The sequence below is a fragment of the Rhinoraja longicauda genome, chromosome 38 (assembly GCF_053455715.1).
Source record: "Rhinoraja longicauda isolate Sanriku21f chromosome 38, sRhiLon1.1, whole genome shotgun sequence".
Lineage (NCBI taxonomy): Eukaryota > Metazoa > Chordata > Chondrichthyes > Rajiformes > Arhynchobatidae > Rhinoraja > Rhinoraja longicauda.
In genome coordinates, this window is record NC_135990.1 from 13,603,506 (window position 1) to 13,623,319 (window position 19,814).

Below are 19,814 nucleotides of genomic sequence, written 5' to 3' on the forward strand. Positions count from 1 at the left end.
TGTGTGGTACAGACATGCCTGCCTTGGAGGACTGTGTGAGGTGCGGGATGGGCCAGTGCCTGAGATGAAATGTGGCTGGTGTGTTGTAGAGAGATGGGAAGCAAGGGCTGATGGACAAGGACAGACGCACCGTGTTTACATGACCTCCAACTGGAAGAACACTGCAAACTAGTTTCCCCAGACGTGAGAAGTCTGCAAAAACACTGCTTGGTACCTTGCAAATCTTGTTATTGTTGGAGAAAGAAGCTGTTTCAGATAGACTTGTATTTCAGGTTTCATTTGTTTAAAACCCTGCGGTCTGACGAATTGGCTGGTGTATGTTTTTCCAGAGTCATTATCCTTTTGGTATCCTCTATTTACATGACGTTCCGAGTTTTCTCCCTGGAGCAGCAACTGGGACTCCTGGACGCAGCCTCTCAGTCACACACCCACAAGAGGTAAGATGTCGGCCAAATATGACCATTCCCCTGCACCAGGACAGGCACCTTCTCACTCTGTGGCGTCTCACTGGCAGTGGTCAGCAATCTTGCTCCATGTTGTAGCTCATTGGGGTACATTGAAACCCATACAGATGAAACTTTTGGCCCCTTGAAGCTGCCTGGTCATCTTTAGACTTTAGAGACAGTGCGGAAACATGCCCTTTGGCCCACCGAGTCCGCGCCGACCGGCAATCACCCCGTATGCTAGCACTATCCGACACACTAAGGAAAATTTGTAATTTTACTGAAGTCAACTTACCTACAAACCTGCACGTCTTTGGAGTGTGGAAGGAAACCAGAGCACCCGGAGAAAACCCACACGGTCACAGAGAGAACGTACAATCTTCGTGCGGACAGCACCCGTAGTCGGGATCGAGCCCAGGGGTCTGGAGCTGTAAGGCAGCAACTCTACCGCTGTGCCACCATGTCACCCACCGGCTTCAGTTCTATTGAGTGGAGCCACATTCATAGAAATGAAGAAAGTGAAAATCACATTCAACCCCTCTATTTACAAAGTTGTCCTCCTGTACATTATTCATAGAAACATAGAAAAATTGGTGCAGGAGTAGGCCATTTGGCCCTTCGAGCCAGCATTGCCATTCAAAATGATCATGGCTGATCATCTAAAATCAGTTCCCCGTTCCTGCTTTTTCCCCCATATCCCTTGACTCCCTTAGCCCTCAGAGCTAAATCTAACTCTCTTGAAAATATGCAGTGAATTGGCCTCCACTGCCTTCTGTGGCAGAGAATTCCACAGATTCACAACTCTCTGAGTGAAGTAGTTTTTCCTCATCTCAGTCCTAAATGGCCTACCCCTTATTCTTAAACTGCGACTAGGCTTGTATACACTGGAATTTAGAAGGATGAGAGGAGATCTTATCTAAACATATAAGATTATTAAGGGGTTGGACACGTTAGAGGCAGGAAACATGTTCCCAATGTTGGGGGAGACCAGAACAAGGGGCCACAATTTAAGAATAAGGGGTAGGCCATTTAGAACTGAGATGAGGAAAAACTTTTTCAGTCAGAGAGTTGTGAATCTAGGGAATTCTCTGCCTCAGAAGGCAGTGGAGGCCAATTCTCTGAATGCATTCAAGAGAGAGCTGGATAGAGCTCTTAAGGATTGTGGAGTCAGGGGGTATGGGGAGAAGGCAGGAACGGGGTACCGATTGAGAATGATCAGCCATGATCACATTGAATGGCGTTGCTTGCCACCCATTCTTTCATCATGCACTTCAACACCTCATGCACTTGCCTTCTTCTCTTCATCGATTTGTGAATATCCACACACCTCAAAATAGTTAATCATACTACCTCTTCTTGCTGTTCCCCTTGTCTAACTTAAACTTCACTAGCCAACTACCTACCCAGTGCTGTTGAAGTTGCCACCATTCCCCTCCCCCCACCTCTCATTTACTACATTGATGTTTTCTATAACTCCTGTAGCCAAATCATCTATAGATTATTTTTAAAAAGTGGTCTTACTGTAGACTCACAGAGTCAGAGTGAACATTATTCCCTTTATTCTGTATCAGTACATGTTTGACGGCCTGATTGTGCTCGTGTTTACAGTAGTCTTTCCGCTGACTGGATAGCACTCAACAAAAAAGCTTTTCACTGTATCTTGGTAAAGTGAAAATAAAAATAATTTGAAAATGAAAATAAACTAATCTAATGTCCCACCACGTCCACGCCGACCAGTGGGCACCCATCCATATTGATCCCATCTCCCAGCACTTGGCCAGTAGCCTTCTGCGCCTTGAAGATTCAAGTGGTGGCCCAGACTGTCAGTGGCTCTGCTTCAATAGACAATAGGTGCAGGAGGAGGCCATTCGGCCCTTCGAGCCAGCACCGCCATTCAATGTGATCATGGCTGATCATTCTCAATCAGTACCCCGTTCCTGCCTTCTCCCCATACCCCCTGACTCCGCTATCCTTAAGAGCTCTATCTAGCTCTCTCTTGAATGCATTCAGAGAATTGGCCTCCACTGCCTTCTGAGGCAGAGAATTCCACAGATTTACAACTCTCTGACTGAAAAAGTTTTTCCTCATCTCCGTTCTAAATGGCCTACCCCTTATTCTTAAACTGTGGCCCCTTGTTCTGGACTCCCCCAACATTGGGAACATGTTTCCTGCCTTTAACATGTCCAACCCCTTAATAATCTTATACGTTTCGATAAGATCTCCTCTCATCCTTCTAAATTCCAGTGTATACAAGCCTAGTCGCTCCAGTCTTTCAATATACGACAGTCCCGACATTCCGGGAATTAACCTAGTAAATTACGCTGCACGCCCTCAATAGCAAGAATATCCTTCCTCAAATTTGGAGACCAAAACTGCACACAGTACTCCAGGTGCGGTCTCACTAGGGCCCTGTACACTAGGGCTTCCACCACTGTCTCCAGCAGTGGGCCATTCGGCCTGTAGTTACCAGGTTTATCCCCACCTCAGACCCACCTCTATTAACCAGGGTGCAGAAGGTGAAATCACCTTCTCCCCAATATGCAATAAGGCCTTGAGACCCCAGCATCAATCCCAGGACTTCTTCACTCATATGGTGGAAGTACCCGGTTCCACTAAATGAATGGACAGCTCCCACAGAGTGCCTGTTTTTTGACACCTCTTCCAATCAACACAATGCCATGGGGAATGGCATCATGGTAACCCCTCCACATGGGGAGCACTAGGGGTGGGGGGCGTGGTGGTGTCGGGGTCCATCAATTGCATCAGCACTCGCTGTGAGTGCAGGAGGAATCTGCCATCTTCCTAATGTTGCCTCTTGTAGCTTTGTGCAAAGATAACCAGTCACTGTGTGCAGTGAGATTGCAAGTGCTTCTTGGAGTCTGTTTTTGTGTTACAGTTAATCCTATGGTTTATCACCAACTAACCTCAGAACAATTGGCAGAGTTTCACTTTCAATCTGCTCAACCCCTTATTTTATGTTCCAGGTAAAGTAGGTTCCCGAGGCTTTGTTAAAGCTGTTGGCGCACAGTGGCTCAGCCATGGACCCGGCAACACGGAGACTCCAAAACCTCTTGAACTTACTGGATGGGACTGTAATTGGAAGAAGCCATCTACTGCCTGTAAAAGACTTAAGACCAGCTAACTTCTCCAGGCACTGTGATATTACCACAACACCAAGCTTTCGATAAGTTGGAGCACTTGCACAAAACCCAATAAGTAGCTGAATTTTTAATTTATTTGTTGAATAAAATTCCACGGGTCATTCAATCTTGGAAGCCGCAGTCCATCAAAAGGTTGAAGTATTTTGGAGCACGTTTCTGCTGTTCAGGTGCCAGATTATCCAGCAATGGCTAGCAATAGACTTGAGAATTTTACTTGCTTCTAATCAATTGTAAAATGGGTGTCGGTGCCGGGTGTTAACAGGGCGTCTGTGACTCCGTTCGTTCGCTGTGCGAAGGAAAATCCAGCCCGCTCACGCAACAAAAGGCACTCCACGGGACCAGAACTCTATCCCAGGACAAACATCTGCACTTCTTCTCTCAAATGGTGGAAGTACCCTGTTCCACTAAATGAATTGTTCCACCGACGTAGCCCAGACACTGCCTCAATTTGTTTCAGGTCTTTGCTTTACTAAATATTGATTGCCTGTTGTTGTGCGCTCAACGTGTTGAGCAAGAAGCATTTACGGCTGTTAACATTGTGAAAGGACCCTTCTTTCCATCTTATATGAACTGTGCTGAATGGTACAATCAAGCAACATCTGTTCCTGGTGTGGAGATAGGTCTAAGGTGGAATGAAGAAAGCACCATCTCAGTGGGTAACCATTAGGAGGGCAGTAGCCAGAGGGGGCGGGGGGGGGGAGGTCAGTGTGGGTGTTGGACGGAAGGCCATCAATGGGGAGAAGCAAGTGGGGTCATCATTGGAGGCCAGTGACCAGAGAGAGGGAAGTCAGTACGGGTAATGGATTGAGTGGGGAGTGGTCAACAGAGGGTGGGGAGGGGTGGCCCACAGGAGGCAAATGAATATAATGGTGGGAAGACCATCAGTGGAGAGATGCAAGCGAGGTCGTAATTGAAGGGCAATGACCAGTCAGTGCGGGTAGTAGATGGAGTGGGAAGCAGTCGACAGCCGGGGGGGGGGGGGGGGTGCAGTCAGGGTGGGTAGTCAACAGTTGAATATAATGGTGAGAAGACCATCAGTGGAGAGACGCAAGAATGGTCATCATTGGAGAGACCAACAATGGGGCACATGGAGCGCCCCCAGAGATGGCATTGGAGGGAGGATGGTTGATGGAGAAAAGGAACAAGAGCTGGAGAGAGTGGAGGGAGAACTATCAGTGAAGGGAGTGCCCTTCATTGTGGGCTGTGGAGGGAAGTTTGGGGAGTAGTCTGAGCAAAGACGAAACTTGCTTCAAGGTGCGGTGGGCGCGCACACATGGCTGTGATGGGGGGGGGGGGGGCTGTGGGCGGTGGGAGCATGTGATCATGGAGTGATTGAGCATTGAGATGTGAATGCTGAGCAGAAGAGAAGATGCAGCCCCATGCTGGTGGTTGTGAAAAGCCAATAGAATTTGTCAAGAAGCCCAGGGAGATAGTTGACAGTTTTGATGTACAGGATGCATCTGTGATGGTCAGATCCCCACAACCTGTAACCAGGGTCTGGGCCTGAAATGGAGCGATCCCACTCCATGAGTCCCACTCACAACGGCTGCACTCTTGCTTGCTCAGCAGAAATGCTTGTCTGTTTTTCTCATTATTCAGTTTAATAAATGTTTAACAATGACATTCCTGTGATTTTATTCAGTATTTCGCTCTATCTTCACAGGCCTCAAGCTAGCTCTTTCTGATGTGTGGTAGGTTCAAAAGTTCATAGGAGCAGAATTAGGCCATTCGGCCCATCAAGTCCACTCCATTCAATAATGGCCGATCTATCTTTCCCTCTCAACCCCATTCTCTTACCATCTCCCCATAACCCCTGGTACCCTTACTAATAAAGAATTTATCACAAGGTCATAAATGATAGGAGCAGAATTAGGCCATTTGGCCCAACAAGTCTACTCTGCCATTCAATCATGGCTGATCTATGTCTCCCTCCCAAATCCCATTCTCCTACCTTCTCCCTATTACCTGTACTAATCGAGAATCTATCTCTGCCTTAAAAATATCCACTGACTTGGCCTCCACAGCTTTCTGTGGCAAAGAATTCCACAGATTCACCACCCTCTGAATAAAGATATTTCACCTCATCTCCTTCCTAAAAGAACATCCTTTAATTCTAAGGCTATGACCTCTAGTCCTAGCTAGACTCGACTACTAGTGGAAACATCCTCTCCACATTCACTCTATCCAAGCCTTTCACTATTCTGTGTTTCAATGAGGTCCCCCCTCATTCTTCTCAACTCCAGCGAGTAGAAGACACAGACATAGAAAATAGGTGCAGGAGTAGGCCATTCGGCCCTTCGAGCCTGCACCGCCATTCAATATGATCATGGCTGATCATCCAGCTCAGTAACCTGTAGCTGCCTTCTCTCCATACCCCCTGATCCCTTTAGCCACAAGGGCCACATCTAACTCCCTCTTAAATATAGCCAATGAACTGGCCTCAACTACCTTCTGTGGCAGAGAATTCCACAGACTCACCACTCTGTGTGAAGAAATGTTTTCTCATCTCGGTCCTAAAAGACTTCCCCCTTATCCTTAAGCTGTGACCCCTGGTTCTGGACTTCCCCAACATCGGGAAGAATCTTCCCGCATCTAGCCTCTCCAACCCCTTAAGAATTTTATATGTTTCTATAAGATCCCCCCTCAGTCTTCTAAATTCCACCAAGTATAAGCCTAGTCTATCCAGTCTTTCTTCATATGAAAGTCCTGCCATCCCAGGGATCAATCTGGGAGTACAGGCCCAGTGCTGACAAATGCTCATCATAGGTTAACGTACTCATTTCTGGGATCATTCTTGTAACATCCTCTGGGGCCTCTCCAGAGCTAGCACATCCTTCCTCAGATATGATGCCCACAATTGCTCACAATATTCCAAATGTGCCTTTTAGAGCCTCAGCATTGCATCCCTGTTTTTGTATACAAGCCCTCTTGAAATTAACTTTTTGGGAATCCTGCACCAGCATTCCCAAGTCCTTTTGCATTTCTGGATTCTCGCCCCATTTAGAAAAGTCTACGCCTTTATTCCTATTCCTATTACCAAAATGCATGACTCCACACTTTGCTACACTGTATTCCATCTGCCACTTCTCTGCCCACTCTCCCAACCTGTCCAAGTCCTTCCACAGAGTCCCTGCTTTCTCTACACTTTATTGCCACTTTATCTCTACACTTTATCTCTACACTTTATTGCCACTCTTTGTCTTCTGCCATCCAGCCAACCTGCTAATTTGTCAATCTCCGCCTTAAAAATATCCATTGGCGACCTCCACAGCTGTCTGTGGCAATGAATTCCGCAGATTCACCACCGTTTGACTTAAGAAATTCCTCCTCATCTTCTTTCTAAAGGCACGTCCTTTTTTTTTTGCAGCTATCGCCTCTGGTCCTAGACTCTCCCACTAGTAGAAACATATTCTCCATGTCTTCCCTATCCAGGCCGATCACTATTCGGTAAGTTTCAATGAGTTTCCCTTCATTCTTCTAAACTCCAGCGAGTTGAGGCCCAGTGCCATCAAATGCTCATCGTGCGTTAACCCAATCGTTCCTGGCAATATTCTCGTAAACCTCATCTGGACCCTCTCCAATGCCAGCACATCCTTCCTCAGATGTGGGGCCCAAAGCTGCTCACAGTTAGCTGAGATTCAGGTAAGTGGATGGTCGCAGATGAGCAGGTGGACAAGGATGGAGGAGTGGCTGTGTTGGGAGTGACGGAGGTGTGGGGAACATTCCACCAGCAGTTAAGCTGATGCAGGAGTCAGTGTGGGCGAGGTTTGGTGCTTGGAAGCTCAGGGTATTTACACGGGTTAAAAAAAGAAACGAGTAAAGTGCTGGAGTAACTCAGCGGGTCAGGCAGCATCTGTGGCGAGATGGAACGGGTGAGTTGCTGCCTCCAACACCAGAGACCCGGGCTCGATCCTGACTACGGGCGGCGTCTGTACGGAGTTTGTACGTTCTCCCCGTGACCTGCGTGGGTTTTCACCAAGTGCCACACTCCAAAGACGTGCCGGTTTGTAGGTTGATTGACTTCTGTAAATTGTCCCTGGTGTGTAGGGTAGTGTTAGCGTAACACTGGTCGGCATGGATTTAGCCACAGTCCGTCCTGGTCAGCACGGACACGGTGGGCCGAAGGGCCTGTTTCCACGCTGTGACTAGTGGGGTACCGCAAGGCTCAGTGCTGGGACCCCAGTTATTTACAGTGTATATTAATGATTTGGACGAGGGAATTGAATGCAACATCTCTAAGTTTGTGGATGACACGAAGCTGGGTGGCAGTGTTAGCTGCGAGGAGGATGCTAGGAGGCTGCAGAGTGACTTGGATAGATTAGGCGAGTGGGCAAATGCATGGCAGATGCAATATAATGTGGATAAATGTGAGGTTATCCACTTTGGCGGCAAGAACAGGAAAGCAGAGTATTACCTGAATGGTGACCGATTAGGAGAAGGGGAGATGCAACATGACCTGGGTGTCATGGTGCACCAGTCATTGAAAGCAAGCGTGCAGGTGCAGCAGGCAGTGAAGAAAGCGAATGGTATGTTGGCATTCATAGCAAGAGGATTTGAGTTTAGGAGCAGGGAGGTTCTACTGCAGTTGTACAGGGCATTGGTGAGACCGCACCTGGAGTATTGTGTGCAGTTTTGGTCTCCTAATCTGAGGAAAGACGTTCTTGCCTTAGAGGGAGTACAGAGAAGGTTCACCAGATTGATCCCTGGGATGGCGGGACTTTCATATGAAGAAAGACTGGATAGACTAGGCTTGTACTCGCTGGAATTTAAAAGACTGAGGGGGGATCTTATAGAAACATATAAAATTCTTAAGGGGTTGGAGAGGCTAGATGCAGGAAGATTGTTCCCGATGTTGGAGTCCAGAACCAGGGGTCACAGCTTAAGGATAAGGGGGAAGTCTTTTAGGACCGAGATGAGAAAACATTTCTTCTCACAGAGTGGTGAGTCTGTGGAATTCTCTGCCACAGAAGGTAGTTGAGGCCAGTTCATTGGCTATATTTAAGAGGGAGTTAGATGTGGCCCTTGTGGCTAAAGGGATCAGGGGGTATGGAGAGAAGGCAGGTACAGGTTACTGAGCTGGATGATCAGCCATGATCATATTGAATGGCGGTGCAGGCTCGAAGGGCCGAATGGCCTACTCCTGCACCTATTTTCTATGTTTCTATGTCTCTAAAGTCTAAAGTGGCGAGGGGCTTGAATTGGCAGTGTGTTGGGTTGCTAATGGTCTGGTTCCAAGAAATTGGTTAATCTTGTCACCTCTTCCACCCCATCCGGCCCAGCTTTCCCTGCACTTACTACAACGCACTGCTTGGTCAGGAGTTCCACACTCTCGCCGCCCCTGGGGGAGGTGGAATATTGTACGAGACTAACCCGGCATGCATTTGGCCACAGTCCGTCCTGGCAGCTGAAGGCTCCGCCCCATCTGGCTCTGCCCCAGAGATGTTGTGTTTCAGGTCAACCCGACCTCAGCTGCCCACTCCCTCCACAGGTACTGGCCTGATGGAAGAATGCAGCTCCGAGCCCAATCTTCCCTCTCCACCTGAAGATCGCAGAGATTGTGTAATCTCACCATTAGTCACGTCAGACTGAGCCTTCAGCTGCTCATCCAGGGATGTTTTCAACATTTCTGCCTCTGCTTTCCCCCTTCAGAGGAGGCCCAAGACCCGATCGCACCTGAGTGACATGTTTTTTTAATTTGGTTCCTCTCTCGTCCCACCAACTAACTGCAATCCATGTCCTCTGCTTTGGTTGCAGCGGTACAAGAAGGCCATTCGACCTGTCACCTGCATGCTGGCTCCCTCCAGTCTATCGTTCTCCAGCCCTGACCCTGCAGCTTTTCAACTTTATTGTATGGTAGACCAAGTGAACCCATTGGGCCCAAACCTATCCTGCATTGGTGCAGCACCTTCTCCGCCACTCCCCTCTCCCCTTTCCCCCCTCACCTTTTCCCCCTCCCCTCTCCCCTTCCCCCATGCCCTACCCCCTCCCCTCTCCCCATCCCCCATTCCCTCTCCGCCTCCCCTCTCCCCCATCTCTCTCCCCCTCCCCTCCCCTCTCCCCCTCCCCTTCCCCCTCCACCTTCCCCCTCCCCCTCCACCTTCCCCCTCCACCTTCCCCCTCCCCTCCCCCTCTCCTTCCCCCTTCCCCCCTCCCCCCTCACCCCCTCCTCTCACCCCATCTCCCCTCCCCCCAAATCCCCCTCCCCCAATCCCCCTCCTCCCATTCCCTCTTCCCCTCCCCCCTTCTCCTCCCCCCCCACTCCACCCCCCGCAACCCATCTTATCCTCTGTCCTCCCCCCTCCCTCCACTCCCTCCCTCCTCCTCCCCAACCCCCTTCCTCCCATCCCCTCTTCCCATCCCCATCTCCTCGCCCCCACTCCATCCCTCTCAACTTCCCTTATCCTCTATCCTCCCCCCCCCCTCCCTCCACCCCCTCCCTCCCTCCCTAGGAGATAGATTTAAACTTTAAAATGTGATTAACTTTTAAAATATAACACCGATTTCAATGAAACTTCTTCTATTAGCACCAAAGAGATGACGGTGAGTAAGATAGGCCTAAAATTGTCGCGCTATCGTGTACCGTTTTGGCTGTAGTTCAGGAACAAACAAACAAACAAACGAGAGTTTTAGTATATAGATTAGATAGAGAGAGAGTCCCTTCGGCCCACCATGTCCATGCAGTCCCTGTGCCATACTAATCCCACTTACCAGCAATTGGTCCATAGACATATTTGCATTGGCAAATCAAGTACATTACTTTAGACTTTAGACATACAGCGCGGAAACAGTCCTATTGACCAGCGATCACCACCGATCATCACACTAGCACTATCCTACACACTAGTGACAATGTACAATTTTATCAAAGCCAATTAACCTGCAAAACCTGCATGTCTTTGGAGTGTGGGAGGAAACCGGAGCACCTGGAGAAAACCCACACGGTCACATGGAGAACATACAAAACCCCGTAGAGGCAGTACCCATAATCAGGATCAAACCCAGTTCTCCGGCACTGTGAGGCCACCCTGATACTATTTAAATGTGAGACTCTCTGCCTCAACCTTCCCCTCATGTAATGTGTTCCACAATCCAACAATTCTCTGGGTGAAAAGATTCTTCATCAGATCCCCTCTAAAATGCTCACCTGGTTTCAGACACCACTGATGTGGGGAAAAGCCACCTACTATCCCAACCATTTGTGTCCAATCTATGTATTTGAGTCAGATCCGATCTCTGTCTCCTCCACTCCAAAGAAAACAAACCCAAACTATCCAGTCCCTCCTTGTAACTGGACCCCTCCGGCCCAGGCAATATCCTTGTGAATCTCAACACCTTCTCCATTGCATTCACGTCCTTCCTACAGTGTGGCACACAGTGCTCCAGATGTGACCGAACCCATGTTTTACATGGATTTATCATCATCTCTCTGCTCTAACGTACATTCTATGTTCTGCCTAATGAAAGCAAGTGTTGTGTATGTATGCCTTCTTCACCACCTTGTCTATCTGCACTGCCACCTTCAGGGATCCTTGGACTTGTACACCAAGGTTGCTCGGTATTCTCTGTGACCTCACCATTCATCGTCCTCACAAATCCTCCCAAGGCCACTGCTTCACTTTCTCATGATTAAATTTCATTTTATCCTTCTACTCAGCCAGTGACTAAAGACTATGCACCATGCGATCAGCAGCATCGGCTATTTTCTTTGTCAGCTGCATATTTACGAACTATTTCCTGTCTTCCATTCCAAACCATTAATGTACGTAGCAAACAGTGAGGGTCCAAGCTAACGTGGGCGGTTAGGAGTAGTGTAGATGGGCCAAAAGGACAGCATGGACTTGGTGGGCTGAAGGGCCCTTTAGCTGTACAGCTTTCTCCCCCTCCAGCCCTACAGTCAGTCTGAAGAAAAGTCCCGACCTGAAACGTCACCTGTTTATGTTCTTCAGACATGCTGCCTGACCAGCTGGGCTGAATGGAAATGCCTCAACTGACTGAGAGCTGGTACTGGTTGTTGTAAAGCGACTCTCAAGAAGTGGGGTTATATAGACACTGCACATGTGGCACTGAACCACAAACTATGGAGCACCTATTGAGATGTCCTCTATTGGAGCACAAATGCAAAACTGAGGACCTTGCAGAGAACAATGATATTCCTGCCTTCAGTTTTGGCTGAAACACAATATCTAGCATGTTGTGGACACGATAAGAAGAAGAGCCAGCTGAGTTACTCACAAAATGCTGGTGTAACTCAGTGGGGCAGGCAACATCATCTCTAGATAGAAGGAAGGGAAGAGACTCGACAAGCTGGTCAGGAAGGCCAGCTCTGTCCTGGGTTGCCCCCTCGACTCAGTGCAGGCGGTGGGAGAGAGGAGGATGATGGCAAAGCTAACATCGCTGCTGGACAACGACTCCCACCCCATGCAGGACACTGTCACTGCACTGAGTAGCTTCCTCAGTGACAGACTCCTTCACCCCAAGTGCGTCCTTCCTTCCTTCCTTCCTTCCTTCCTTCCTTCCTTCCTTCCTTCCTTCCTTCCTTCCCGCTGCTGTGAGACTGCACAACCAGCACTGCTCCCAGCAGACGAGTCAACAATAACAGCTAAGAACACACAGAAAACTGATGACAAATTATGTATCTTTTATTTACAATGAATGATCTCTTGCTATCCACTTTGCCGCTGTAACACTGTAAATTTCCCCGGTGTGGGACGAATAAAGGAATATATTATTATTATTATTATTATTATTATTATTATTATTATTATTATTATTATTATTATTATTAAGGAATGGGTGACATTTCGGGTTAAGACCCTTCTCGACCTGAAACGTTACCCATTCCTTCTATCTAGAGATGCTGCCTGTCCTGCTGAGTTACTCTAGTATTTTGTGTCTATCTTCGGTGTAAACCAGCATCTGCAATTCCTTCCTACACAGCAGAGTTACTCCATCAATTTGCATTCTGTTGTCTAAACCGGTATCTGCAGTTCCTTATTTCTATAACTCCATGCCTCTGGCCACTGTTGCAGGCTTCCTGATGGTCTTCCCTGTGGCACCTTCTCAAAAGCCTTACTGAAATCCACATTGATAGTGGTGGGGAAGATGCTGGAGTCAATTATAAAAGAAGAAATTGCGGAACATTTGGATAGCAGTAACAGGATCGTTCCGAGTCAGCATGGATTTACGAAGGGGAAATCATGCCTGACTAATCTACTGGACTTTTTGAGGATGTAACTAGGAAAATGGACAAGGGAGAGCCAGTGGATGTGGTGTACCTCGACTTTCAGAAAGCCTTTGATAAGGTCCCACATAGGAGATTAATGGGCAAAATTAGAGCACATGGTATTGGGGGTAGGGTACTGACATGGATAGAAAATTAGTTGGCAGACAAGAAACAAAGAGATGGGATTAACAGGTCCCTTTCAGAATGACAGGCAGTGACTCGTGGGGTACTGCAAGGCTCGGTGCTGGGACCACAGCTATTTACAATATACATTAATGACTTAGATGAAGGGATTAAAAGTAACATTAGCAAATTTGCAGATGATACAAAGCTTGGTGGCAGTGTGAATTGTGAGGAGGATGCTATGAGGATGCAGGGTGACTTGGACAGGTTGTGTGAGTGGGCAGATGCATGGCAGATGCAGTTTAATGTGGATAAATGTGAGGTTATCCACTTTGGTGGTAAGAACAGGAAGGCAGATTATTATCTGAATGGTGTCAAGTTAGGAAATGGGGAAGTACAAAGAGATCTAGGTGTCCTTGTTCATCAGTCACTTAAAGTAAGCATGCAGATACAGCAGGCAGTGAAGAAAGCTAATGGCCTTTATGACGAGGAGTTGAGTATAGGAGCAAAGAGGTCCTTCTGCAGTTGTACAGAGTCCTAGTGAGACCGCACCTGGAGTACTGTGTGCAGTTTTGATCTCCAAATTTAAGGAAGGACATTCTTGCTATTGGGGGAGTGCAGCGTAGGTTCACTAGGTTAATTCCCGGAATGGCAGGACTGTCATAAGTTGAAAGACTGGAGCGACTAGGCTTGAATACACTGGAATTTGGAAGGATGAGAGGGGATCTTATTGAAACATATAAGATTATTAAAAGGATTGGACACGCCAGAGGCAGGAAACATGTTCCCAATGTTGGGGGGAGTCCAGAACCAGGGGCCACAGTTTAAGAATAAGGGGTAGGCCATTTAGAACGGAGATGAGGAAAAACTTTTTCACTCAGTTGTAAATCTGTGGAATTCTCTGCCTCAGAAGGCAGTGGAGGCCAATTATCTGGATGCTTTCAAGAGAGAGTTAGATACTCTTAATGATAGCGAAGTCAGGGGGTATGGGGAGAGGGCAGGAACGGGGTACTGATTGTGAATGATCAGCCATGATCACAATGAATGGCTGGTTCGAAGGGCCGAATGTCCTACTCCTGCACCTATTGTCTATTGACTACATCAGCTGCATTGCCCATCAAGATTTCAAGATCAATTTATTGTCACATGTACCAATTAAGGTACAATGAGATTTGAGTTAGCATTCAGCCATACTGTGAAAAGCAATAAGACACAGCCACATAAATTAAAATTTAACATAAACATCCACCACAGCGGATTCCATATTCCTCGCTGTGATGGGAGGTAATGAAATTCAATCATCTTCCCCTTTGTTCACCAGCGTTCGGAGCTGTTGAACCATCCGCAGTCTCCGCTGCCGACTGTCTGAAGATGATCGAAAACTCCCTGCGTCGGGGTGGTTGACAAACTCCCTGTGGCATGGAGCTCCCGAGACGGCCCCTTCTTCCAAGAGACTGCGGTATTCACAATGTTAAAGTCCACAGGCCCCGCGGTTGGAGCTCTCCACATGTCGATCCTCAGCAAAGGATTGCAAGCTCTGCAATGTTAAAGTCCGCACCACGCCCACGGCTTGAAGCGCCGGGTCGGTCTCCAGGAAAGGCTGCCAACTCCTCGATGTTAGGCCGCAGTGCGGACGGAGATACGATACGGAGAAAAAACGCAACTCCGTCGAGGTAAGAGATTGAAAAAAAGTTTCCCCCAATTTCCCCTCCCCCCCCCCTCATCCCACACATAAAACAAACCCAGGAACACTAAAACATACTTTTAACACACACTTAAAATAATAAAGACAGTAGAAAGGACAGACGGACTGTTGGCGAGGCAGCCGGTGCAGGTGGCGCCACCCGCTGGACACATTTTATTACTTCAACAGGCTGAGAAAGACAGGCCAGACTTTCAAAGTCATTTCAAAGACAGTCTTTGAGAAACACTGGCCAGGACAGCGAGAGAGATTGGAGCCGACCACTGCAGATGCTGGGCGTCCGCAACAAAGACAAGGGATGCTGGAAAAACTCAGGATGTCGGACAGTGTCCGTGGAGGGGGGAACTCAGTCAATGTTGCAGGTTAGTGACCTATTGTCAGAACAGGAAAAGTGGGAAGACAAACATGTTTGTAAGTTGTTACAGAAAGTGAGGGAATGTCTGTATTAGGGTACAAACACAAGGTTTGATTTGATTTTGAGATACAGCGAGGAAACAGGCCCTTCGGCCCACCGAGTCCGCGCCGCCCAGCGATCCCCGCACATTAACACTATCCTACACACACTAGGGACAATTTTTACATTTACCCAGTCAATTAACCTACAAACCTGTACGCCTTTGGAGTGTGGGAGGAAACCGAAGATCTCAGAGAAAACCCACGCAGGTCACGGGGAGAACGTACAAACTTCGTACAGACGGAGCCCGTAGTCAGGATCGAACCTGAGTCTCCGGCGCTGCATTCGCTGTAAGGCAGCAACTCTACCGCTGCGCCACCGTGCCGCCCTTGTGTTGTGGTTGTTGTGGTAACAATTAAATTCCAGCATTCTGTGACAGAAAACAAAATGTTTCTTCTTCAGGTTGTTTCTTGCTTTCTTTCTTGTCTCTGAACCGTTGTTACCGTGTCATCTTTGGTTGGCGCTCCCCCCCTCTCCCCCCCTCTCCCCCCTCTCCCCTCTCCCCCTCTCCCCCTCTCCCCCTCTCCCCCTCTCCTCCCCCCTCTCCCCCCCTCTCCTCCCCTCTCCCCCTCTCCCCTCTCCCCCCTCCCTCTCCTCTTTGCTCCTCCTCTCTCCCTCTCCCCCTTCTCCCCCCCTCTCCCCCCTCTCCCCCCCTCTCCCCCCCTCTCCCCCCCTCCACCCCTCCCCCTCTCCCCCCCTCCCCCCCTCCCCCTCTCCCCCCATCTCCCCCTCTCCCCCCCTCCCCCTCTCCCCCCCTCTCTCCCCCTCTCTCCCTCCTTTCTTTCCTAACTCTGGGAAAGAGTGTCGGCCATGAAACGGTGCTTCTGGTTCTCTCCCCACAGGTGCTGCCAAACCTGCAAAGAGACCTTTCCTCGTCTATCTGCACGGGCTTGTAGGTCTCTCTTGTCTGCCTGAGAGGGCAAACAGGGCTTCAGTTTATTGTTCCACCCAAGAGACAGTGGAGCAGTCCCTCAGGTGTGTTAGCCTGTGTGGGACACTCCACAATGGTGCCTGCATCTACACTCTCCTGGCACATAATCAAGAATCAGGGCAGCACAGTGGTGCAGCGGTAGAGTTGCTGCCTTACAGCGCCAGAGACCCAAGTTTGTATGGAGTTTATACGTTCACCCCATGACCTGCGTGGGTTTTCTCCGGGTGCTCCGGTTTCCTCCCACACTCCAAAGACGTACAGGTTAGCAGGCTAATTGGCTTTGTTAAAATTGTAAATTGTCCTAGTGTGTGTAGGATTATGCTGGCGTGCGGGGATCGCTTGTCAGCACGGACTCGGTGGGCCGAAGGGCCTGTTCCCGTACTGTATCTCTAAACTAAACTGATCACTTTTCACGCTGCAGTAAATTAGGAAGCAAAAATCGAGAAATTGAAAGCTAAAACAAAAGCTGACAATGCTAGAAGCACTCAGTGGGTCAGGCAGCATCTGTGGACAGAGAAGTAAAGTTTCCAGTAGGTCAGAATGGAAAAATCAGCTGTTTCATGTTCCACAGTAGCTGCCTGACCTGCTGAATGCTTGTGACTTTTCTGCTTTTATTGCAGTAAATTATTAATTAGCTTCCAGCGCAATCTGAGTTAATAAATATAAACTTGCTAACTCTTCTCAGCTAATGCGTGAGCATTAACAGCACATTATTAACTCGCACCTAATTCAACCATCATCAATTAGCAAATAAACCCCCTCGACTCCATTCTAATATATTGCCAACTAAAACCTCCTCATGTGGCTCGTTAGATGTGCAATGAATTATTAAATGCTCATAACTTACAACTAAGTCTTACTTAAAGATGTAACCTTGCACATTGCAGATCAAATAAAGTAAAGAGTACAATTTGCTCATTGTGGGAGAGGTTAAACTCCACTCTGAGAGGGAATACACCAACTCGGATGGTAGCAATCTCCATTATAGTTTCCATAGAATTCCATAGAGCAGTGTTAGGGAAAGGGCCCACAAAACCCACACCTACGTGTTACATAGAAAATAGGTGCAGAAGTAGGCCATTCAGTCCTTCAAGCCAGCATCGCCATTCAATATGATCATGGCTGATCATCCAGAATCAGTACCCCGTTCATGCTTTCTCCCCATAACCCTTGATTCCGTTAACCCTAAGAGCAATATCCAACTCTCTCTCTTGAATACATCCAGTGAATTGGCCCCCACTGCCTTCTGTGGCAGAGAATTCCACAGATTCACAACTCTCTGGGTGAAAAGGTCTTTCCTCATCTCGGTCCTAAATGAGCTACCCTTTATTCTTAAATATTCTTAGGGTATTGTGTATCATTCGCCTTTCGGATATGGGAGAATGGAATATAGTGAATTTGTTCCATTGTTGCTGGCGTGTACAGGGGAAACTCCACTCAGAGTCTCTCAGATCAACTGAGACTGAGTTGAAATTATTGCTGAATATTAATGACCACCCCACTGGCCCCAATAATGTTCTCAGCAGCCAGGATGAAAAGTGGTTGCAACACCAGACCCTTCCACCTGTGACGTTCAGTCCCATTCATCCCTTCACGGGTATTCATGGGTATTTTCATGTTCCTGATTAGTAAAAGCTTCAAAGATTATGGGAAGAAGGCAGGAGATTGGGTTTGAGAGATTTACATAGAAACATAGAAAATAGGTGCAGGAGGAGGCCATTCGGCGCTTCGAGCCAGCACCGCATTCATTGTGATCATGGCTGATCAACCACAATCAGTAACCTGTGCCCAACCTCTCCCCATAACCCTTGATTCCACTAGCCCCCAGAGCTCTATCTAACTCTCTCTTAAATTCATCCAGTGATTTGGCCTCCACTGCCCTCTGCGGCAGAGAATTCCACAAATTCACAACTCTCTGGGTGAAGAAGTTCCATCTCACCTCAGTTTTAAAACACCTCCCCTTTATTCTAAGACCCTGGTTCTGGACTCCCCCAACATTGAGAACATTTTTCCTGCATCTAGCTTGTCGAGTCCTTTTATAAATTTATATGTCTCTATAAGATCCCCTCTCATCCTTGTAAACTCCAGTGAATACAAGCCTAGTCTTTTCAATCTTTCCTCATATGACAGTCCCGCCATCCCAGGGATCAATCTCGTGAACCTACGCTGCACTGCCTCAATTACAAGGATGTCCTTCCTCATTTAATAGGAACCCGAGGGGAACCTTTTACACAAAGGATGGTAGGTATATGGAGCGAGCTGCTGAGGCAGGTACATCACAACATTTAAACAACACATTGGCAGGTACTTGGATAGGGTAGGTTTAAATGGATATGGGCCAAATACAGGCAGGTGGGACTAATGTAGATGGGGCATGTTGGTGGGCGTCAGCAAGTTGGGCCAAAGGGCCTGTTTCCATGCTCTATGAGTCTATATCTTATTGTCTAACTATGTCGCAAAACAATTAACATTCTTGTGCCCAATGTTCTTATCCAAATGTCCTTGGGCTGTCAAGTGCAGCTGGAACAACCAGCACTAGGCAAATATCTCCCCCTCCCTCACCTTCTAATGCTATCTCTGTGGTCAACTCTCCCAGAAACATTTCCAGGTTAGTGCACAATGTTTATGTTGAACAACAGCTCATGCAGTTGTACACACTCAAGTCATCCTACACATTAGCAAGGAATGGCAGATTGGAAGCCGGTGTGCGGTCAGTATGTATCTAGCACCTGTGGTATCTAACATCCACCAAAGAACTACACTTAAATGGAATGAAATATAACACGCTGGAAACACCAGGAAGAACAGGCAGCATTGGTAGAGGGAGAAACAGGGCCAAGTATCAGGTCGATGTGTCAGGCTTTTTTTTTCAGATCTGGGTCTGTGATAAAACAAGAGTGTTGCAGAGAGAGAGGGTGGGGGTGGGGGTGGGGGGGATGGAGGGTCCAGTGGAAGGGTGGAGACCAAGGTTGTTCCAAAACCTCACAACCTTCTGAGAGGAGACATTTTGCCTCAGTTCCATCCTTAAAGAGTCCTGACCTGATACATCACCCATCCATGATTCCTACACCAATTGGATGGGGAGACAGCATTCGGGCCACCATTTAACCCCATCCTCATTGTTGTAAACGTTGCCCAATGTTAACTAATGGAGGGGCTGCCCAGTAATGGTCCGTTGAACATCAGCCCTGCCATGGACCTTCTGGGATCCTCCCCTTAGGACATCCTTCAACCTTCCTTTGGTGGAGTGTTACCAGTGTGAACAAGAGCCTCTCTAATAACTTCGAGGGATGACGATGTGCCTTCAATGAAAATGAAGCTGGCGATGACTTCTTTTGAACAGACACAGTCCAGCATTTGGTTGTCATGGTGCGTTGCTAAGACACAATTCCTATGCAGAACATGCTATCCATAGATAGGAAGCCAGAGAACCAGCAGAGCTCCACACATTTCTATCAGTGCTGCAGAGACCGTTCCCTCCGTAACTCCCTGGTCCACTCGTCCCTTCCTACCCAAACCACCCCCTCCCCAGGCACTTCCCCTTGCAATCGCAGGAGATGCAACACCCCCTATCCCTTTACCTCCCCCCTCGACTCCAATGAAGGACCCAAACAGTCTTTCCAGGTGAGGCAGAGGTTCACCTGCAACTCCTCCAACCTCATCTATTGTTCCAGATGTCAATTTCTCTACATCGGCGAGACCAAACGCAGGCTCGGTGATCGTTTCGATCAACACCTTCGCTCAGTCCGCCTTAACCAACCTGATCTCCCAGTGGCT

General features: G+C 48.1%; 1 protein-coding gene across 2 annotated transcripts in view; it reads left to right on the plus strand.

Annotated features, from left to right (window-relative positions):
- Positions 1–4,560, plus strand: part of LOC144610932 (GRAM domain-containing protein 2A-like) — a 73,147-nt gene extending 68,587 nt beyond the window's left edge. Inside the window, exons 11-12 of one of the 2 annotated variants that reach the window (XM_078429946.1) lie at positions 330–437; positions 3,428–4,560. In XM_078429946.1, the coding sequence (XP_078286072.1) occupies positions 330–437; positions 3,428–3,431 (112 nt within the window). In that variant the 3' untranslated portion in view covers positions 3,432–4,560. Of the gene's footprint in view, positions 1–329; positions 442–3,427 lie in introns of those variants that run through there. The other variant, XM_078429945.1, reaches the window with a different exon arrangement.
- Positions 4,561–19,814: the final 15,254 nt, after the last annotated feature.